The 23514-nt window shown below is 43.4% G+C and overlaps 1 protein-coding gene across 4 annotated transcripts in view; it reads right to left on the bottom strand.

The window, feature by feature from the left end:
- Positions 1-999: 999 nt before the first annotated feature.
- Positions 1000-23514, bottom strand: part of CAPN6 (calpain 6) — a 59154-nt gene continuing 36639 nt past the window's right edge. For all 4 annotated transcript variants that reach the window (XM_035325410.1, XM_035325409.1, XM_035325411.1 and 1 more), the window contains 10 exons: positions 23088-23296; positions 22530-22722; positions 19380-19573; positions 17594-17671; positions 16157-16349; positions 13077-13199; positions 11210-11412; positions 10436-10557; positions 3544-3680; positions 1000-2913 (listed from right to left, as the gene is read on the bottom strand). In XM_035325410.1, coding sequence (XP_035181301.1) covers positions 2731-2913; positions 3544-3680; positions 10436-10557; positions 11210-11412; positions 13077-13199; positions 16157-16349; positions 17594-17671; positions 19380-19573; positions 22530-22722; positions 23088-23296 — 1635 coding nt within the window. In that variant the 3' untranslated portion in view covers positions 1000-2730. The remainder of the gene's footprint in view (positions 2914-3543; positions 3681-10435; positions 10558-11209; positions 11413-13076; positions 13200-16156; positions 16350-17593; positions 17672-19379; positions 19574-22529; positions 22723-23087; positions 23297-23514) is intronic.

Raw genomic sequence — 23514 nt, 5'->3', positions numbered from 1 at the left:
AGCTACGTGTCTGGGACTGTGCTACCTTCAGGCAAAGCCAAGAGAACAGAGCTCTTTTTCCAGCCTGACCAACAGTGGTGGTGTAAGGTCCTCTGCTCCTGTGCTACAGGGATGTCTTGAGCTCACATAATTATCAAGGTCTAAAAATGTCCACCTCTATTCACTCCATCCTGACTTCCTGCCTTGTCAGTCAGCCATACACAACAAAGAATTGCTGGTTAGGCTCCCTCTGTCTCACTGATGCTGGGGACAACTCTCACAGATGCTGGCACGGGGTGGTGGTGCTGGGAGCCGGAGACCAGGGCTATGGGGCTTGCAGCAAACAGCCAAGCAATCCCCCTCAGGTTAGGAGGTGAGATGGCTTTGTGCCCTCGATGAGCTCAGGCAAGCAGTCTCTCTCAGAGACTCCCTGCTGCAGGCGGGAGGCATAAGCCTCTGGCTGGCTGCAGGCCGAGTCGTTTCACAGAGAGTAAGCAGCCCGGCCATGCTGGGTGCTGGCTCTGACAGGAACCTTCTTCAGGCTGAACACTGACCCAAATCAATCAGCTTGTCAAGCCAATCCCTCCTTACTGCACCCATCTCATAAGGAACTGCCCCTGGAAAAATGTCTGAAAAGGGGATTATACAGCATGATCAATTCTGCTCTGCCTCGGCATGCTCTCCTGCTCACCCCGCTGCCCTATGATTCACTGCATGGGGCTTGAACCCTTCTGAACGCCACAGCAAGCTGAGGCCAACAACAGCCCTGCTGTCCTGGTGCAAGATGTGTCTGATGGGCTGCAGTCACCCCTCACACCACACTGCCCCGAGGCAGAGTTACCATGGAATAAAATAGCGTGTGAGGAAGCATGAGGTAAACAGGTCGTAATGCGGCGGTAGGGCAGCCCAGACTGAGTTGCAGCTCCCTGTGTGTCTTGCTCGAGGCCTGGTCTGTGTGAGAAACTTCATGCTTTTTTTAAAAAAAAAATAAAAAATAAAAAAAAATATATAAAAAAAATAAAAAAAATGCACTTTACAGTTGTATCTGAGAGTAAGCAACTCTAAAGCCAGGAGTTTACACTTGCCTGTGGGGCTGCCAACCACGTGTAGTTCCCAGCTGACAAATGCTCTGAGTGCAAAATGGCTTGAGCCCAAGCTATTTAAAAAGAGAGCTGGAATTAGGTACTTGGTACATGCAACTAAGCTGATGGCGGTATTATATCATTCATAGCCTTACATTCCAGCCCAAACATGTCAGACAAATCATTTTCCTCCCACAGCAATGATCCTTTTGGAGCCCTGAGGAGACTTCAAAACCTTTTGTGAAAACATTAACTCTACTGGGCGGCATTTTATAAATTATAAAAATGGCACGAAATGACTGAAGTGGTTGTGAGGTACAGAGAAATCCAAATTCCCTGGCTGTACAAAAGGCAGAATAGTCAGCTTCACTTTCAAGACCAAAATTTGCAACCATATAAAATCCATTTCTGAGAGGCCTGACACAGTAAGCCTCTTTATACTGACACAATCACTGCACAGCCTGACAGCACAGAAACGGCTGCCCTGAAGAAACCCTACTGCCAGGCTACATGCAAAAGTTAAAAGGAAGCTTGTACCCGAACCCTGCTTGGAAGAAAATCTGAACAATACCTGTCCTCCATCATATGCAAGTTAAGCTTTATCAAAGATGTCAGCTCTATCAGCAATAAACCTATGCAAAATTCTTCAAGAGAGAAAAACTAATACCTGCCACAGCATGGCATCTTTGTTTGACACACCCATCCTTGTCATGAGCTACTTTTGCCCTCTTTGTATCTGGTGCTACTCATCACATCTAATGAGGCAAAAGGAGTGTTATTCCATTTTAGCATTGTGTGGATTAAACACCTTAGCAAGTGGGCTCCCATTACTGAATTTGTCCTCTGGGCAAAGCCACAGCTGAATTGTGAAATGCCCTTCTCTTGATTAAATGTATCAATCTGTGAGTCGCCAGCTTGTGGTAGAGAATAGAGGAATATTAAGAGAGCCTCTATGCAGGCAAACCTGTCACTGCGAGACATGCCCCTCTATTTTAACGTTGCCATGGCATGCCTGGTCTTAAGACCTAATGCCAGAACTCCTTGAGTAACGACATTTTAGCCAAGGAACAGAAATACCTGATCTGTAGCTTATAACAGTTAAATTTATCAAAAAATTCTCTCTATAAAAGGGGAAAAATTTCCAATCAAAACTCAAAAAAAGTCCCCCTCCCAGGGGGAGTCTGGCAGTGAACAAGGACTGAGCCATGTGAGCCCACCTTGTGCTCAAAGCGCACCAACCTGCAGGCACGTGGCCACGGAGATGCAGCCATTCCTGCCTCCAGTCCCTCTGCTGAGGGCAGATAGTGACGTGCTGGGAACCTGTGGGAACTGTCATGTGTGCTTCCAGCTTACGTGTCACAAGCTCCTGAAGCATGCTGCTGGGGAAGATGGTTGTGAGCTCATGTCTTAATTAAGTTAGTGTGGCCCTCTCTTTTATTGTGTTGCTGTATCATGAACATATGTATGTATATGCATAAATATACTTTTCTCCCCTTAAAAGCCTCTCTCCCCATTACCTGTGATAATGGAGAGTTTTAGAGGACTATTTCTTTTTAAAGCGACTGTGATTATGTGCAACCTTTCCTTCCAAGTCATTCACACAGAAAGCACAGACAAGCCCCCCTGCTGCGAGGTGACAGCTCTGTCTGGTTCTGCAGGGCTTTGGTATTCATAGCTCTACGAGGTCATCGCTGGAAAAAACCTTGACGGTGATGTGACCTGGCACCTCGTCGGCTTCTTGGCTGCCTCTCCCTCGGAGCTGCAGAGTCTGCTCTTCTCGGGGGTCACTGGGTGAAGCTGCCAGCAGCGCCTGTCCAAGGAACTGGTCACACAAGATGTTGCTGTTCCAGACCTAGAGACAAGGGGACAGAAATAACCCCAGCTGAAGCACTGCTTCTCTTTCACGCTTTACTCAGAAGGGTGGTGCTGGAGGAAGGTCACTCTCATTAACCCCTTAGAGGATCAGTGAGGAGGGGGCACACATCTAAATTTAGCCAATTGTCTAGTGAGCATGTGGGAAATTCTGCATTTGCATGCTCATTTGCATATGCTATGCAAATAAGGAGCTAAATGCAGCTTACTGCTTTCTAGGTCACAGCCTGCCTAGAAGAGAAATAAAAATTACTGGTTTGAACTCATCAGCAGTAAAAAACGTACACAGTCTGCCTGTCTGTGCCACTCTGCCTGCTCATGCTCACCTCTGCAGTGTCTACAATGCTTTTCCTCTGTGTTAGAGCTAGGTCCACTCTGTCAGAGCGCTCCTTAAGTGTCATCACTTGCTGTTCTATGGAAAAGACCGGGGCTAGAGAATCAGCTGAGCAGCTAAATAGCATCAGGACAGTAAGGGGGGCAGTGGTTCTCCCACTTTTATCCTGGTTACCAGTTATGTGAAGAAAATCTACACACCTCACGCCATTCAGACGTGGTGGTGTTGTGCTCCCCTGCCCGTCTCTGGCAGCACGCCCCATGTGGTTTGTCTCACCTGGATGATGATGGGACTGTCGATGTTCTTCCTGTAGAAAATCACTTGTGTGTTGAAGACAGCACTGGTAGTATTGTGCTGTACAGGGGAGCGCACTTTTTGGTTCTCACACTTGATAAGCACATAGGGATCTGCTCCTAGAACACACAGCATGGCCGTTAGGACACAGAATGGCAGCTGAGACCTCCCCAGAAACCCAGCAGGAGCAACATCCTCCTGTGCCTGGCATCACCACTGCTAGTAAGCATGGGAACAGGACAGCAGAGCACAGCACAACCACACGGCTGGTTTCCTAACCTCATTCATGTCAGTAGCAACTGGATGCTCAGAGCTGGAAGCTGAGCACCATTTGCCAAGAAACCAGCTCACTCCTTGGTTGGGATTGCGATCTTCCCACATCCCCTTGCTGTACATCCTCCTGGCTCAGCTAACGAAGTCTTCCAAGTGAAACTCCCTGACGCTGCTCAAGACATAAGAGCCAAAATGCACCTGCATGTATGTAATCTGATTTGTAGTTTGGGCTCCTGAGTCAAAACAGAAGGTCAAAACTCTTTGTCATCCACAATTCCCAAAGAGGACAAGGAAAGGAACTGCACGGAACTGCTCTTAGATCACTGAATGCACATCTCAGTGCCTAGCTGTAGAGTGCCTAGCTTGAAAATGCTGTCTACTGCATTCTGATACGAGCATTAATGTTAGGAGGTAATTTTCATGAAGCAGTTGCTCTTCCAAAAAATAAAATATTGTCCAAACCCACAGGAGTACACTGGTTGCAACAACATTTTCTGTAGGAAACTGTCAAAGCAAGTCCTCCACAGTTTCTCATTTAATTCCCACGAACCTGATAGAATTTCTTTGGTGCTGTCATTTGGGTCTATGTTATTTTAAAACTTAAATTACCATAATATATTTGTATCTATCATAGGTCCCAGTTAATATTTTAAATTACTCTTTAATCATACGTAACCCACTGAGAAAAGTCAACACTCTAGAAATGCTTTGTTGTTTTCACATTGAACATTTCCAGTTTGTTATAAACGATGTTTTCTTTCCATTCCAATGGGGAGCAAGAACTGATCTGGAAAAAAACCTGCCTGTACCCTGGAATGGAACAGACCACTCCACTTTATAATTAACTTTTAATTAAACACAAGCACTACATTTTTTTTTTTGCATTTCAACACTAGTATTTCTATCTATTCCTAGTGTTAACGACAGCGTATCTATTTTTCCCACCCCTTTCTACTTTTGTGATACGGATTTTAAATAAAGTAACCGAGTGTGCGTAAGTGCATTTCAGACTCGTGATCGTTTCTTACACACGTTTCATCCCCCATCTACTTGAAAATGCCACCACTGCAGTGACAGCCATACAGCAGCACGATTTTAAGGCAGCTTTAATTTTTAAACAACTCACTCCCAGTATGATTTTCCTCAAATGCATCACTCGTTTACAGGAACAGAACTAACATCTCACACAAGCAAACCACGTAACAGCTACATCCAAAACAGAAGGAGCTCCTTCCACTGATGAGAAAGGAAAAGATGTTTCCGTATGTTGGTTACACCTGGCCAGACACGCGGTAGGCCTGTTGCCCTGACAACATACCACACTTCCTACAGCAGGTAGCGATGTATTGGCCTTTCTGGTAGGCAATTACTTTCTGTGTCACTGAACGTGTGGATTTAGCTCTGGGGCACGAGGCAGCACCACGCTGTGTAATCAGTGATGGAAGAGCTCCACCCTTTGCAAAGAGATTTGGAAAATAGATCTGAATAAAATAGGGTCCTGCATGAGGCAGCCGCGGGCTAAGAGCAAAGCAACATCTGGTTATTGACAGTCATCATCAAGAGACACAGAGGATAAGAAGTGGTGGGCTTTAAGAGTTAACAGGTGAATTTACTGGACTGAGAAACTATTAATGAAGGGAATTATAAAGGAAAAGGAAAGATAATGTTTAAAAGAAACATTTAAATTCTCAGAACTAGCTGGAAAAAGAGGGAGGTAGAAGAGGGACATGAATGGCACCTGCACAGCACGTCCTCACGATCACATTGCCTGTTGTATTAGGAGGACTGGCTTCAGGCCCAGTAGAAGCAGCAAGAAATGAGGGAGCTGCACATGTGGGATGGAACAAGAGGTGTTCTCAGCTGCAGCTGGTCCAGTTCTTTGCAGCTCTATGCCTGGTTTATTTACAGGATGATGACAGCGCAGAAAGGGCTCCTAATGTGGAAAAACAATATCCTAGCATTCACCGTAAGCTGAGCAGGGAAACAACTGGAGCTGCTGCTCTGGCAACTGCTCTGGCAGAGAAAGGAGGACTCTGTTCAGTCCTCAGTTACGCGTGACTCAAGCTACGCCGTGAGCACCACAAGGTGCATGAACAGCACCTGCACAGCCAGCTGTTCCATCTCGCTCCTACGGCCACGATGCCGTATTGGGAAGCTGTAGGGATGAACAGCACAAGAAAAAGCTGAAATCTGTGAAGACCAGAAACACATGAGCAGTAATGACAGTTGTCCTAACATTTCTAAGACTTAAAGAAATCTATGCACAGTTATCGAAGGCTAACACATTTTTTGGCAGGGAAGGAAGTGGAAGATTTGGACTAAAGATCCAACATCCACATCATTCAGCACTGTACAAAACACAAAAGGCTTTCTTGAGAAAAAGTTCTCATAGATGTTCCTGCTCCTCTCCAGACAGACTGCTCCTACGGGTATCCCAAGCACTATGAGAAACCCAGTCACTAGAAAAAGATGTTGGCCAAACACAGCAGACAGTGCTAAGACATGAGGACTGCCTTGAGAATTACAACAGATTGTTCGGCCTTCTGCAGCTGAGTCCTTTTTCAGGGGATGCCTTTTAGCTTCTCCTACAGTACTGATAAGAAACGGGAATATTTCCTCCGGTATCAGCAAATTCCCTCCCTCCCTCCTCCATTTTCTCTCCCTTTCCTTGTGCCTTTGCTGAATATTTACCAGCTGCTTTTTGCCCTCTCCTTCCTTCTATTTCTCAGACTGCTCCCAGGGCAACTGCCACAAAGGGCACCAGATACTCCCCTTACCAGGACTGTTACGTACCAGGGATCACAATACCTCGCTTAGAAAAGAAATAGCAAAATGCAATTAAACGTGTGAATTCAGCATGGAATTCCAGTGGAAAGACTTAATGCAAAAGACGGTTTGTTCCGGAAGATAAACTGTTAGGAAAAGAGTGTGACAGACAGTAGCACGAGCAATTTTTAAAACAGACTTGGGAATGTGAGAGAGAAGTGCACAGCACTTCCCCATCTTCTTGCAAACCTGCCACCATACTTGGCTCGCAGATAGCTGGATCGACTTCAGCACAAGAGTAACAAGTAACTCAGAGAGAGGTACTTTCAAGAGAAGAAGCCAATATGCACTGATTCTAGGCAGCTAGATTCATCTGTTACTCTTGTCAGCAGCAAGCCATCCATTACTTTTTCCAGACGGGACAATGGATCACAGACAGCAGCAAGGAAGAGCTTTCACATAAACATGTAAAATAGAGATTAAACAACCTTCCTCTGGCAAGGAGCAGGGTTCTGATGACAACCCGTTCATGAGCCAGGCCGAGTGTGTACTTGCTATGCAACCTTCATTCTCCTCCTGGAGCTGCTCAGAAAGTTGTGTGCAACTCTCAGATGACAGCGACGGGCGTATGTGATGAACAGTTCATTTAAGTCTAAGCTCCCTCTATCCAACATACATCAACAAACGGTGTTCAGGTTCCTCCTACTTTACACAGCCACATACACCGGTGTCAGAGTATAAAGATATCCCGGTGTTTTCAGGCCAGTTTGTCACAGCAATGTAATGAGATGTCTCAGCTCTCCCAGGCTCTACAAAGAAACATACCTTCCTTCATTATCATCAAGTTCTGTCTGCTCTTTGTGCGAAGGGACAGCAGCGATGCGTCACACAAATCAAGCAGGGAGCTGGGCAAGGGGGGATGCAGCTGACTGATGACAGACTGAGCAGAAGAAAAGCTGCAGCTTGAGAGCTGAGATGCTGCAGATCAGCGGATCGAGAAATCAAGAAACCCTTGTGAAAAGCACAGTGGGGATAATCTGACACAGCAGCTCTCATGGAAACAAGTTGCTATCAACCTTTGCAGCCAGAAAATGAGTAACCTGTGTGTGAGGCCCTCTTAGCAGCGAAGACTACCACTTAATCTACCCATTTTCTACTTGAATAAACATTGACTGTGCCTAACCTGAAGGGAAACCTCTCCTTGTCGCTCCCAATGGGAGTTGCCACGTGGCCTTTTCCCTCATCTCACAGTACCGATCAGACAGGAGGCTGCTGCTGATTTTTAAGTCCAGTTCACATCAGGAAATGCTCCTGGTGGCAGGTAAAGCTGCGATTTGGTAACTACCCATGTGACTGAGGTATAAACTCACTTGTGAGATAGCTGATTTGAGATCCCAATGCAAATAAGGTTTTTTTGAACACCTGGCTGCTATTTCTCCTTGAGATAAGCATGGGAAAGCGTCCAAACATGGATTCCGAAAAATCAGAGAGAAAGAAGCCAAGGAGATGAGAGATGACAATGAAATGAATTATTTTGTGGCAGGATTAGGAAATAATCTCAGAATATGGGATATTTAATGTCACACATTAACACATTACTTCCTAGTGTATATTTACAAGCCAGCCATGCAGTGTGCTTCAGTGAATTTCTATATACAGTCTTTTTAATCTAAAACACAAACAAACAACAACAAACACCACAGATGAGAAACATGCACCACATCCAGCTTTTCACATTACCAAAAAGGGACACTAGTATCAATCAGGAACTTTGCCAAGCTTCCCAGCAAGGCGCCCTTAGAAGGCAGAGTGCCAGTTAGGGGTGTTAGCCTTGTCACTGCACAGCTTGCTTTTATTGTGTAGCACAAATGGGCATGTTTGGCTTCATGATTTTCTTACTTATGCACTCTACCAACTCCATTTGTCTAAAGCTGCTATAAGAAGCGCCATTCTGTAAAACACTCCATGAATGTACCCTGTGAGATGGAGATTCTTATAGAAAAAACAATGCTGATAAGAAACATTCAGAAGGACTCGAGACAACAGGGAAGCTGCTGGAGTGAATCATCTCAGCTTTCCTTCAGTGCCCTATGAACAGATGAGATTTGGTACCACAGACTGAAGCTTTTACTAAAAGCTTTCCATCGACAAAAAAGGAAAATATTTTAACTTTGTTGGTGAAGATTTCCTCAAAGACAAACAATAAGATACATTTAGGTTGTGTTCGAATTTTGCTTATCTTTAAAAAGAAAATCCATGAGTCCATTTCCTCTGTACGGTTCTTCCCACAACAGGTTACCTGTTCAGTTTTGTCAGGGTAATCGTACGTCCGGGTGCTGAAGATGCTTCTGCTCAACCTGAACACGCGTGGTAGCACTGGGTCCTAAAGGTATTTGGGGGTGTGCTGTACTTTAGAGTACCTCTTACAAGTTGTTTTTAAGTTTCATTTGTATATTCCTGAGCTCTGTGTCACAATGCATCCAATCCAGCAATGTTCTCTGGGACGAGGCTTGCTCTTTGGCAGCTGTAGGCAATTGTTTTTAATGATCTTGTCAAGATTGTAACTGTGCTAAGGATTGTGAAATGCTAAGGGAGGAGAATTGGCTTTTATTGCTTGATTGCAGGGAATGCTAGAGAAAAATGTTCAAGGAATTTTAAACAGAGAAAAAAAAAAAATCCTTAAAAATGAAAATGTCCTTCTCAGGGCAAGAACAAGAACACCCTGCCTCTTTTCAAAGCAGTGCTCTGCTATTTCCTTCACAGGTAGCCCCTTCAGTCTCATCCCCCCATCCTGCCTTTCTGAGAATGTGGAATTGCAGTGCTTGTTTAATTGAGGTGTTTGTATCTCATGTTTTTCAAGAGAAGTAACAAGAAAAATGAACTAAAGCAATCCCTATGTCTCTTCCCTCTAACATTCCTGTCCCCTGAAGAGACAGAGTTAACATAAAGGGTCTTGCACAGTGAAAGGTGGATTCACTCGCTGTGCGGTTGGTGCCAAGAACAACTATGAAAAGGAAACTGCAACCAAATCACAGCCATCTGGTAGGAGAAATTTTATAGCTGCTTCACGAGACTGAAGATGTACTACAGGTCTACGTCTAATGACTTCTCTACCACAAGGAGTTAATGAAGCTGAGTTCCACATCTTAAAGCAAAGAGAGATGAATAGTTATCTGGAGCAAACACAGCCAATGTTCCAGCAGACTCTTCAGCTTCCTCTTCCAAGTTTACTGTAGTATCTCTGCCCCTTTGCTTTCCCTCCTATCAATCACTTACTGCTGGATGTGTCTGACTTTTTCTATTCCACCGGTCATGGAAAGTAAAGGATGACATACGGAGAGTGGGAGTAGAAAATGAAGAAGCAAATAACAACTGGACAAGTTTCCAAATTAACTGTCAACATCAAGTGCTATAAAGACATTTTAGTGTTCTTATTTCAGGACATTTCCTTTGACATGCAGACAGACAGTCCAGCACATGTCATTTAACCTCTCCCTCTCTTAGTTTACGTAATTGGAAAGGGTTTTCTGAATTCCATAACTTCTTCCCTGAAGTGCTATTATGCCTATGGTAATGAAGAGCAAAGTGCTCTGAAGGCCATGAAATACACCATAAGAGTCTGTGCTATTCAGCTGTCTCCCTGCATGTTTTAAACTTAGAAAACAGATGTCCCTGAAAGGCCAATTTCTTACCAACCCCTACAAAAAGCTTCTCACAAGAGTCTTGCTACTATTATCGCTCTTGACCAGCATGGATGACACATGACTCTTGCTGTTTTACATCATCTTATTAATCTGAGCTCTCCTTTTGATTTTACAAAATGCTTTACACTTACCACCTGATCTATCTTGCTTCTGTAAACCTTCTGCAGAGAGAATTTTGATTTGGGTGATTCTCCGTGGATAGCCACAAAGAAGACTCCAACATGTCATTTTAGGTTTATCTGCTGTCAGCTCTCTGAAAAATCAAAGCAAAGCAATTGAAGCAATGAAGGTCAAGCAAACTATCAATGGTTGCATAATTTTGGCCTTTTCAGAACTTGAGATTTGTTCGAGTTCGTTATACAGAAATAACAGACTTACAAAAATAAAATCAAAGCAAACCAAATATATGGCATCCCTTGCATAACAGCTACACAAAAGTAGCAGGAAAAAAAAAATCTGAAACATGGAAAAAAATATCAAAGCAAGACAGATATTCAGTGGGCCTCATTTCAGTAAGCAGTAGTTCTGCCTTCACAAATAACCCCTAGTTTCAAATGAGATTGGTTAAAGACAAATAGTATCAACTGTACCAGCAGCATCCAGTGCTCAGGGTTCTGATCTAGAACTTGAGGCAACTACAGAAACCCAACTAAAAGGTCAAAAGTCCCAGACTCAGTTGTCCTTGGGTCTCTAAGCAAAAAAGTCCTGAGCACACACACATCCCGGTGAGCCATCTGGAGGTTCTTGGAGGTGACCCTGACCATCCCAAAGGCCTACTCTTGGAGTTCCGCAGTGATACCTGCTAGAGAGGCAAGGATATTTGAGGGCAACTAGGCAGCCATTTCCGAGGAGGTGCAGCCAATATAAGCAAAGGAAGATCTCACACAGCGGTGAGTGCAAAGTACCTGAGTTTTGACGGCACATCTGTGAAGAGTCTCAGGATAAACTTGGTAGTGATGCCAGGAAGATATGTAGTTGGGATAAGGACGTAGCGGCCTTGCTTAAGGATCCTTTTCAAGAACACAGTGCGTGTGTTGATATACGGAGATGTGGCCACTCTCTCCTGCACGGTCAGCTTGTGTAGTCGATAGCTTCTGTTATCCTCTACCTACAGCCACAGAGCAGTAAAGGGATTGACTGAAGGAGGGATTATCAAGAGACAGCAGGCAGGATTTTCCTCACATAGCACACAGCCTTTTATGGGCAGAAAAGACAAGGTACCATAAGGGCAAATCGTTTAACCACTGAAGCTGTGACATGGACATGGTCCTGATGGGCAACCAAGGGCTCCAACTGCTAGCCCACACAGGCTCCCAAGCAGTGCTTTTCTGCACTTCACTATATTGGTGTATACACATGTATCCCTAAGTGGAGGTGAGAGTTTGGGACAGGCAAAGACATGCACCCACTAGCAGAGACATAATGCTACTGCAGAGTTTTGAATATTTGCAGAGATGCACACACACTCCAAAGACTCCGTCTGCTAAGCTACACTGCCATCTTAGAGGAGGATGAGATTCATCCGCCTATTTTCTCTAGAGCGTAGTACTCCACATGTGAGACAGAACATTCCAGCCCTGCATAGCAGGCTCTTAATCTAGAGCATCTGAACTGATGCACACAGCCATATTTTCACCCTCTATTAACACCCTCTTCAGGCAACTAATGTCTGCCACAGCACAGTTAAAACTTGAAGCTATTCTCCTGCAAGCAGTGGCCACCCTATATTCTTTTGCGGTATTTTGTCTTCTGATTATTTAGGCTATGGTCTTATGAAGACCCTTAGCCATGCTAATGAGTCTGGTGGTTTAGAACTTTTCTGAAACAGCAAATTATTGAACAGACATAAAAGATAGAGTACTGCACTTTTCCTAATGTGCAATTTATTTTCCAAGCCTTCCTAGTAATTAGATATAAGACTAGACATGACAAAGGCACAGGTAGATTATTCTACTTTCAGTATCAACACTTACCAATATTATCTGCTTAACAGGTGATTTTCAAACATATGAGTGTGGTACAGATGTCAACAGCTCCGAGTGACTTACAAAATGACTGTTTTCTGACATAGGGCCATAGTCTCAGTGCAACCCCACTAGTTAGAGAACGAGGTTACAAAATAATCCCACTGCACAATGAAAAAGCAGACGCATAGCAGTTTCTCTTGCTTTCCTGCTTCTTTTGGTTCTTGTGTTTTCATTTTACACAATTTGCCCTGTGAGTGCAATTAAATTACTGTTTGGGATCCCTTTGGCTCCCTTTCACATATGCTCATTTCCTACTCACCACTCCAGCTTCTGAAATCACTCTTGATTCTTTTGGCCTTTCTGAGTCAGAAAAGAAAAACTGCAGACTTTTAAAACTCATTCACTTGGCTGTATTTGCTGATGAAATTCAGGCAGGAGCCTCCAGCGAGAGGAGAAATAAAACCCCCATGTATCGAGAGTTAATATTCCTTTTTATGAAAATACAGTCTGTCTCCTCAGCGCTTGGAATAAGGAAAAGCACTTAAAATTCTTTTGCAATAGGGAACAATGATTTATGTTCCTTTAGTTCAAATACAGTTTGAATTGAACTAAATTTAATATAGTTCAGATAGTCTGTCTCATGTCAGCTCTGGTGACAACGCAGTATACATGCAAAGCCCCATGTGGAGAGGAGAGCCAGACCCTTCCGCGATAATCATGCCTCTATCTGCCAAATACCTCATTTGCCAGAATGAAGCCAGATTGCTGAGCAAACTCTGAACCACTACTGCAGATGGCTGCCTACCTTAAGTATTTCAAAGCCAATTATGATGTTTTCTCCTTTCCCTTCTTTCTTGTACCTGCGCCGATCCTCCTGTTGTAATGAGACCAACACTTTGTCTTCCGTCTTCTTAACATCAAAGATGTACTAGGGCCAGAGAGAAGAGGGTGAGCTGTTAATTCCTTAGGAGACTGAAAATAAAGCCATCACCAAGGAAATATGTACGTACAAAGGAAGCAACTGAAAATACATTTGTGGGTAGGAGGAAAGTTCTGCGTAACAGATATTTTCAGCAATTTGCAGCTGAAAATTAATACTAATACTACTACTACTATTTTTTTTTTTAAAAAAAAAAGGAAAAAAAAAAAACAGGTAAGTTGCCTAACAGGACAGCACAAGACAATATTACAAAAAAGCTGTTGAGGCAGCAGAAGAGAACAGCTGCTGTGAAAGCAAAAGACTATATTTTATTTAGATATACATAAAAAATTAAAACAACAGACTCCAGATAGGGTCTTTGATCATTCTGGTTTCTTCTTTCAACTTGAATATCTAACCAGGGCCAGTGACTTTCAAATATCGTCTTTATAAGTGACCTGCAAACAAAGGAGTCTTGCAAATACTAGTCATTTTTTTCCCTGAGTCTACTCTATCTAAGAATTAAACATGCAAATTCACTCACTCTTAGAGACTCATTTGGATTGTACTTCTTTCTTGCATACAGGGGGCAAATCTAAGTTGTTGGAAGCAGCGGAAGGGAAGAGGGTGGTATTTATGCCAAGTATAGGCAGATGCTCTTCAATCTAACTAAATTTCCATTCTAAAATACTTTTGAATGTGAAGCAAATAAATAAAAGCATAAAACTGCAGTGGTGCACAGCTGGGTACTACGTGCACCACACACCCTGATTTAAGCTGAAATTCTCTGACTAGCATGGAGAGAAATCTCATCAGTGGTTCAGCTCCCTGCTCCTCCAAGAGCTGCTGAAATCCTCTCTGAGCTCTTCTCTGAGATAGGTACTGAGACTGCCTCGGTTACGGGTGTGGAATGATCCCCTGTAATGACTTCACATCCCTCTGTGGTTAGAGTTCTGCAGAATAAGGCACCATTTCTCACCGCTAACCCTCACCATCTCAGTTTCACACACACACACACACACAGAGGAAGCACTGACCTCTAGCCGAAGCACAGCCGTTTTGGAAAGAAAATCAATACCTTCCCAAGCCTCTGGGCTTCATTAATTGTTCCTAGGATGTACAGTCTGGATCAGCCTCTTATGCACCTACTGCCTGCCACTGTGAGCTGGCTGTTACGTGGTGCAAACCCAATGCTTGTACACTTATTCGCGTGCTGTATTAACACCGAGGCAGAGAAAGCACAGGACCCTGTAAGAGGGAGTCCTAGGGGCTGTACAGGGCCTCCGCAGCAGGAATCTAAAAATTCAGATAAAAACATGCAGCAAAATACAGCACATTTTAATTCTTGTCCCTGATGAACTGTATGCGGTATTATCTTGTCAGACAACCCAGGATGTCCCAGAGCAAATGGAGGTGTGGAAATGGAGATGTGAGAGTGCAAGAGAGCTCTCTTGGTCTGCAGCTGTGTGCAACTGTTATTCTGTGATTATCTTTCATCTGGTGACATTTCAGCTGTCCAAAGGGGTACCAACCTGAAAATCAATAGGTGGCTGTAGGAATACATTTATACTTGGCTTAAATTCTCTTATTTTAATAGGAATGGAAATTTGTCTCGGTACAGATGAACTTCAAGGAGGCTTCAGTGTCAGTCAGGGAGAGGGAGAACAGATAGATGTGAGACCATCAAAAAGTGCCTCCAACGGAAGCCTTTGGGTACACCTGACCTCCCTTGGGGAGCATTTACCCAACCCCACACACAACAGGACTCGGCCCCTTCTCTCTTTCCAAACAACCCTAAGCGTAACCCTAACTGTAACACTAAGCCGAACCTTAGGGTGCCTTACATGTGCCATGGTTATTTATAATGGCCCCAAGGTAACACAAGTGTGTTCCAGCACTGCTATTAAGAGCCTTTTAATCAACCAGCATGAAGACAACTGGAATAAAAACTTCCATTGCATCAGGCACTATACTCAGCCCTAACGTGTATATTTTGTTCTCTCTGGCAGCTAAACGCTTACAAACGAGACCCAGACAAGCACTTGAAATACGTCCAGAATCATACATGGGAATATCTGAACAAAGTCACCTTCTGGAAAGGAGGCACTGACATAAGACAGAGGAGTAAATAACTGCTGCTCCATCTACACGAAAATGACAGGATGAGTTCGGAGTCTGAGACTGCTCCCAGTCCAAACAGCAACGGCTGCAGTTCTCCAATATCCTGCTATGAAAAGTCAGGGGTGCTGACAGAAACTTCCCGTAAGTGCAGAGAAGCAGACAAAGGAACATCTTCAATGAATCTAAGATATGTAGTGAGTTACGAGAGAACAGAAAGGTCAATTTTCAAAACAATAACTAAAGCAGTAGGCGCCAGATCTCACTGACAGTAGTCAGGGTTCTACGCCTGAATTTCCATGCACTGAGTTGAAAATATACCCCCACTGAGAGGGGAAGGAAAGTGAGAAATTACGTAAGAATGGATGAAGAGAGAACCTGAATAGCTTAAAAGTTACGGGTAGGATGAGACAAAGAAAGGTTTTTTTTGTAATATTGGTGAGAGGGTGAGCTTGGGGAAGAAACTAGGTATTTTGAGAAACTAGATGAATGCAGAGGGATACTAACTAGCTATAGTGGACAAAATCCCCGCGATGTTTAAGGACGTTAAGGGGATGGAGTTCTGTCAGTAGAAAAATAGACCCTGCTGTCTATCTACAACTGGGAAACAAAGAAGTCCAGGCAGGATTTCACCAATTCTGGCATGCCTGACTCAGTCCTAAACAAGTATCTAAACTTCTGAAAGGTTTCACAGAACTCACTGAAACACACAGGGAGCCAGCATACTCCCAGACGCTTGCAATGAAGCTTCTGTTAAGGAGCCATTGCTGACACCTGAATGGGGTGGATCATTCAAAAACCCTAGTTAAAGGGCATGTACTTCAATACTGTACAAAATAGACTCCCACCTGGGGATTCTGAAGGAAGGTTTTGTTGTCAAAGCATCCACCGCAGCGATTTAGCAGGGGCTCTGAATTCTTTGCCCAAGCCCCGTGCATCATTTTCTTCTCCCAGGTCTTGTGGATACTGAAGTAGGAAGTGTTCACAATTCGGCAGATGTCCACATCAGTGAAATTCTTACACCAGTCCTCAAACGTCATCCTATTCCACAGGACACCAAGAAAATCATGTTTTGTTTTGTGTGCATGTTTTGGTTTTGTTTTGTTTTTTAAAATAATCAACGCTATTCACCCAAAGAGCCAAAATACCACATGAAATCCTATGGTAATTTAAAAGTAGGCATTGCTCGGCTTTCCAGTGGGCAAACTGATTCACTAGAAACCTCTCCATGTGGAAATACTTGTGAAGCCACAATCACACTGCTTTAGAACTAAATTAAAAAAGCTGTCACCTCAGGGTGTTTGGTCAGCTGTGGATTTGTTCAGCTGCAGGACCTAAGCCTAAAGGAAAGGTTGCATCTAGCAGTCTGATTTGATAGCTTACATCTTGCAATGGCAGAAGAGATCACCTGCGACCAAAGCACTATCCACTCCTCAAGAATTTTATTATGGTCCTTCTTGTTACACCTGTCTCTGAAGATGACTCAAGTGCGAGTACTGTGGACATAGTTTTTATTTAGCACCATCTCGATGCTGTAACCTGTGCCTGCCATGGTAACAGACCAGGCTACAAGTAAAAAAAACATTTGCTCCCTCTCTGTAAAAGAGAACAGCTTGGTATCTGTGGTCTACTATAGTTTCCTGGCTTATTAATGGCCCAGAACCAAACCCTACAGGTGGCTTCTGGCTGCTGGTTCTGACAAAGCCCAGGAAACTGAAGACTTTCCACACGGCGCCTGACTAGCAGGTCTGCTGAAGACGTTGCTGGAATGCCTTGTTGGATCCAAGCAGGGTGGAAACAGAGTTCTAGAATTTCTGTAGAAAATGAACACACCTTTTCCACATGCTGGAAAACACTGACAAACACCAAAATTCACTTGCTGCAATTGTATTAACAGATACCTCAGTCGTGGTTGCCCTAGAAATCCTACACAGCAGTCAGTAAACAGAATCGATAACGTGTTCAATATTTGGCACTCTGTCTGTAAATCAGCACGTGTTGTTTTGGATTATGAGTGACTGTCATAAATATATATAACCGATTTTGAAGCTGTTTGAAACTCACATTTACTAATAACAACTCATTTTATTCATCTAGTTTTTAATCCATTTTTTTCCTGTTCTTCTTTGTCATCGTTTGAGAGCTTAAAAGAAACAGACCTCGTGCCGGGACTGGATAATGCATTACCCATTTGGAAAAGTTGTTTTTGAAGCTGATAAATCACAGTAATGACAATTTCTCATTGTGGCCATTATCTGCAAATTCTCCACATGACTCCCACTCACCAGAACTCCCCATCATTCTCAACAGTGAGTCCCAAGCTCTTACGTTCTGCATTGCTGACTTTCTTCCACTCTTCAGAGCTAGAAGGCAAAACCAAAACAAACAGCAACAAAAAAGATGTAATGAATGCAAGTAAATACTCTCATCTGAAAGAATAATCACAAGTAAAATTCTCTCATGGCCTCTTTTTATAAAGGTAATGTTGGAATATTGAAAGGGTAGATAATATTCAGGAAAAAAAAAAAAAAGGTAGTGTGGTTTACAGAAGGAGTTCAACAACATTAATTGAACTGAAAGCTACTTTAAAAAAGGAAGTGAATGGCAATGGGCACAACTAGAGCAGAACTTTGATTTTTTTTGTCACAGTCTCCCTTAGGACCATTAAACAGCTGGTTTGGAAGGTCATATAACATTGATTCCATTTCCTAAAGGCCCTTCGAAGAAACCTGGATTCCCTCCTCAGGAGCTTACTGAATGCTTCACTTAAACCGGATTATCATCTTTGTCTTTCAATCTCTTTAAGAGGCATGAGTGCTTCCTAGATTTCCCCAGAGAGCCTTTGAGAAGAAATTGTCGCAGTACATGCCTAGTGTCCAGTTTCCAGAGCAATAGTACAGCACACAGACACTTCATTGCCTGTATTACCAGGTATTTACATGCTCTACATTGCTCCCCAGAGGGACATGCCTCTCTCCCCAGACTGCAGGGAGAAGAGGATCCTAAATGTAAGTGTGCTGATGCTTAGATCAGACAACATGATAGAATACAACACGAGCTCTTTGTCTTATATGTTACAGGAAAGAAAAATGGAGCCACAAGTCCTCATTCCCTTTCTATAAGTACTTGGAGGACAAAGGTGAAGGTGTTTGGCAGAAGGCAAGTGAGGTTACCTGCCATAACAGACATTTCCTTTAACAATTTAGAAATTCTCAATTTTATTCTGTTAGGCCAAAAATCATGGTCCAGCATCAGAGTCCTCAGTGCTTCCACTGCAATGAGTGGCAGCTGTGCAAGACAAGAGCTAGGGCTTAAGTTAAACATGACACACCAACTCTTCTTTGCATTTTGTCAGCTCAGTATTTCATTGGAATCAAAATCCTTTTTGAAAGTACTAGATTTTTGCTAGGTGAAGTATGGAAGATAGGAAGTTAATATGCTGTTAAGAGCATTGCATTATTAAATACTAAAAGTGGCTGGTAAGCACACCGTTGAGCTCTAACATCCTAATTAAATGTTTTTCATGAGTTAATTGTCAGAAATGGAATACAACCCCTTCAGCAAATATTTCCAACTCTGTAGGGCTGCCTGCTAAGCTCATGGCCCACATTAAAACTCAACATAAATTAATTCAAGACGTTACAAATATGGCAATTTTACAGCATTTTCCACCAGTCACTTCAGTTAGCTAAGAATGAAAGACTCATACCCTCCCCAGTAGCTATCAAAAACAAATGAGAAACTGAGTCACAGACAAACCCCGTGGTGAAGCTGGGAACAAACCTCATACTCTTGACTCATCACCTTAATTGTAGGCTATTTTTCTACTCATCATACAGGGGGCCAGAAGAATGACATATACTAAGGACCAGAAAGTCATAATCTCTTTGGCTGCTCCCAGATGCGTTCATCTGCTCACAGAATGCTGTGCTTGGGAAGAGGCAGCACAACATTTCAGACATCTCTGAGTACTGCAGGCTGACATTGCGTCTCAGCGTTTAATCATGCATTTAACTTCTGATGGCCTTAAACACAGTTTTGTTCTGTTGACGCTGGATTTGCAGCACTTACTTGTCACTCCAGGCACCATTCCACTCTCTGTTTCCCCAGGGATTCCTCAGCCTGATCATGAAGAGCTTTTCTGCCTTGAAAGAGAACGTGAGCCTTTCTCCAAGGTGCAGCTTCCGAATTGCAGTCACGGAGTAGGCATGACCGATGATGAGACCCATTGCTGTCTCCACCTCATTGGCACTGCCAGAGGAAGCCTGTAGCACCAAAAATGACAATAAAAAAAAGAGAACTCATGTCATTGAGGATATCTGCCATCTACACACTCAAGGGGCAGGATGGGGAAGACCTTTTTTTTTTTTTTCACACAACTATGCATTCTCTTGCCGAGTGCTTTGATTACACAGGGAACCAACAGCCCTGGGGCTCAAAGTAGCAGCTCGCTAGTCTTGTCCTAGCTGTGGTAGTGCCAGGCAGGTCCCAGGAGACAAGCCCAGAGCCTAGAACGCTGCCTGCTATGGACATTGTCTCCTCCTGGCCTCAGAGAGCTAAAGACTGGCTGATGGACAACCCTTATCAGCCCTCCTAAAGCATTGTCGTCTTTACAGAACGGCTCTCTGGATACCGATGACTATGCTCGGATGTAGCGCTGCCTGTTTGTGTCCTCAGCTGGACACTTTGTAGGGCCTGAGGACTTACCGGTGAGTCCAGTGCCCGTTTCTGTGTTGGGGTGGGTTTGATACCCAGGAAATCACTGCACTATCAGCAGGGATAAAAACACGAGGCACAAGCAAGAAAACTTTCTAGCCATTTATCAGACGTGTCCTTCACATCACTCCTGATCTTTCAGGCCTCTCTCATGCAGCAACAGGCAGATCTGCAGGCTTTCCTAGGAATTTTATTTAACACATCCAGATCAAAATCTTCTAAGTACCTCTAAAACCAGAAAAGCAGTATCAGATACCGATGCTGGAGCTGCTCAGAATGACGGGCCCTTTACAAAGTAGTGTTTCTGAGCAACACATACCAGGCAGGACAGTGGAAAAATTAAAGCTGTGCCAGTGCTATAACGCTGCTCCCAAGGCAGAAACAATCCAAATGGCCATGCCTCTGGATTCATCACATGCTGTCTGAAGCCAGCATGGGCAGCTTTGCAGAATCCCTCTCGCCTGTATGGGGCCATAACCCACATGCCTTAAGACATATATCTCTTGGACAGCAAGAACAGCAGGTTCGACTCAGTGCAGATCCCCATGTATAACTTGTAATAATCTAATTAAGAGTTCAATGACCAAGCAAGCCTTTGCTCTGGTGGAGAGAGAAGGACTTATTAGAATTATGAACAGCAGGTAGTACTATCTCCAATGTTTTTATTAATTTCAAAATTTATCTGGTCTAAACAGACAGGGTCCTTCTCCTCAGGGAGGCATTGCACTGATACAAAACCGTTTCGTCCCCAAAGACAAGAAATCAGAAAAAAAAAGTCAAAAGAGAATTTTCTATCAAATCAGAAAAGACATGCCCTTGCAAGTGTGAGACTCTCTCCCAGACCTCTCTGCCTTTCACTGACAACGACTCCTGAAGAATCAGCTCATGTGTTACATCAAGACTGGCTGACATTTCCAATGGGTTTGGGCCTTCTCCAGTGTTACACTTTCGCTTACATTTTTCACAACTAAGAGAGTCCTTCACAGCAGAGGAGTCTGTAACCTCTCCTGCTGCCTTTATTATCCCCCAGGCTTTTCCTATACTGCTGGGTTGCCTTTCCCACCCCATGCTGAAACCATTTATATATTTATTTTAATGAGATATTTAAATATCCGCTGTCTGTTCAGATTTCCAAATGGCGAAGCTCAGGGCTATTTTGCAATCCAAGGAAAATGATGACATGTTTGTAAATCAGCAGCGAGCCACTTGAGTATTATATACACACAATGAAGCCTGCTAGATGGAGAGTATAACGCTTCTATCAAAAAGTGATAAATGCAGATGAGTCAAGCCAAACCAATAGGAACAGCCCCTGGGTAATCAAGTTGAGAAGTAACTATGTTTAATTTGACAGGCAGAAATATAATGCCAGGAAGAAGTTAAGGCATTACAACTGCCTAATTAATTGCTTTTTAAATTACAACTCCCTAGATTTTGTCTATGCCTCACCAGATCTGTGTTAGGAAATAGAACTGCCTCAGCATTTGGGAGCAACCTATCATCCCATAAACACTGTTAATAACCATCACACCAGTAAGTATGGCCTGGTCCAAGCAAACCAGATGGAATGAATTACTTTTAAACACAAATTCAGACCTCGTGACAAAGGTGCAAACACCAAAGACCTAGAAGAATTTGTTTCTGAGCTGTTGCCTGCTCTGCTGGGAGGAACAGTTCAGGACTCCTCTTCTATCCCAGCAGAGTTCTCTGTTTCAAGTTAATCCCCCACAAAGTACCAGGTGTTCCTCTTTGGTACCACGGTACTGGCACAAGGCAGTGCATGGCCAGGCCGAGGTGGACAGATGATGTTCTCAGGCACCTCCAAACACAGCTGATTTCCTGTTGTTGTAGATAACTGCACAACGAATGCAATACTCACAAGATTTTCTGAATGAACCAACACCAGGGATCCATCAGTTTAATATGGATTTAGCAATAACACTACGGATTGCAAGGTAGGAAATAGTTAAGCATGACAGCAATAAGATCTTTGCTTTAAATTCCCCATCTGTGAGACAGAGTGCTTAAGTGGCCAAGCTAGCTCAGCCTTTCAGCCCTGCTATGGTGTCCCACTGACTGCATCCTCACAAGCAGAGTCAGCAAGTCCCAGCAGCTTAGTGCCAGGAGAACCGTTTTCTGTAAATGAATTTCCTTAGGAAATAAAGAAACTGAATGCTGCCATCTGGCCTGTAAATTAGGGCATTCTAGGTGGATTAACCTCGGGTCAATACACAACTGTGACCATTCAGAAAGAATGGCATTCCAGATCCACAGCAGTGTGCCCAAAAGCACACGTGCCTTTGTGGTTTTATGATTGTATGTGGTGGCTCTGGAGTTGCACTTGGCTGAGAACACTGTCAACTTGCTAGTTTTCTCCACACAAAGCTTTTCCAAAGCATACAGATAAAGGGCACACTCAATATACTTAAGCTACTAATACTGTTTTTTTTCCAGATAAGAAAGTTCATTGAAATAAACTTTTAATATCCAGCTCTCCATACGTACCGTGATGAAACAGCTGATCAACCCGCCTCTTTTATGCACTTTCAGCAAGTCTTCAAACAGCTTCATCTGCTCAGAAATAATCTCACTGTATTTGCCCTGTACCAAGTCAATAGATTCTGCCACTGCTCCAGTGAAATCCACAATTGCATCTGCAGCACTGCCTCCATCCAAGGCTTCGTAAGACCCAGCCAGCCTAGAGGTAACACAGAACATTCTTATTCACCAAGTGGCTGTTAGAAGTACCCTGATCTGGTTTGAATGTAGGTAATATATTTGTGGCTCACCAGGGAAAATAAAACAAAGCAAAACTGCAGATTGTAGATAAACACTTGCCAGGAAAGGAGTGGAAACATCCTTAAGGCTTTGGGCTGCTAAGTACAGTGTGCTGCACTCCTCCATGCAGATTAAAAAAAAAAAAATGAGTTTTCATTTTTTAAGGTTCTCTACTAGAAGCAAACCTAAAACCCTTGGAAAGTACGATAGGGTTGAGAGATGAAACAAGCAGACAGATAGAAGGGACTGCACTGAGGTCTAAGAGGGCAATGAATTAAATCATACTTTGCATAAGCTTTCTCCAATAACGCGCTCCAGAATTCATTTTTCACATTGGAATGGCAGTAGATCAACTTCCCATCTATTGTTGGCAGCAGATCATCAACAACCACCTCTGTCCATTTGCCAAAGCACCAGAAACGGAAACGGAAAATCCCAGCATATTTCTCCGGCTTTTTAGAGTCCCATTCTTGTTCTTCAAAGTCTGGAATCACCTGAGAAAACATGCAAAAGGGAAAGGTCACTAGATGCACTATGTTAAGTTTTATTCGGAGGGCCGAGTGTCCTTGAGCCTGCACTGTGTGCTATTCAGCTTCAAAAGCAGTGGACCTTAAATAGATGAAGCAGTGAAAAAGATGATGGATTTGGTACGAAGTCCAATATAGCCCCGTTTCAAAGACACTTTCAGGAAAGTAATATTTGAATCAATCTG

Source organism: Oxyura jamaicensis, chromosome 4, assembly GCF_011077185.1.
Source record: "Oxyura jamaicensis isolate SHBP4307 breed ruddy duck chromosome 4, BPBGC_Ojam_1.0, whole genome shotgun sequence".
Taxonomy (NCBI): Eukaryota; Metazoa; Chordata; class Aves; order Anseriformes; family Anatidae; genus Oxyura; species Oxyura jamaicensis.
Note: the sequence above shows the minus strand (reverse complement) of the source record. Positions and strands in the feature narration are given on the sequence as shown.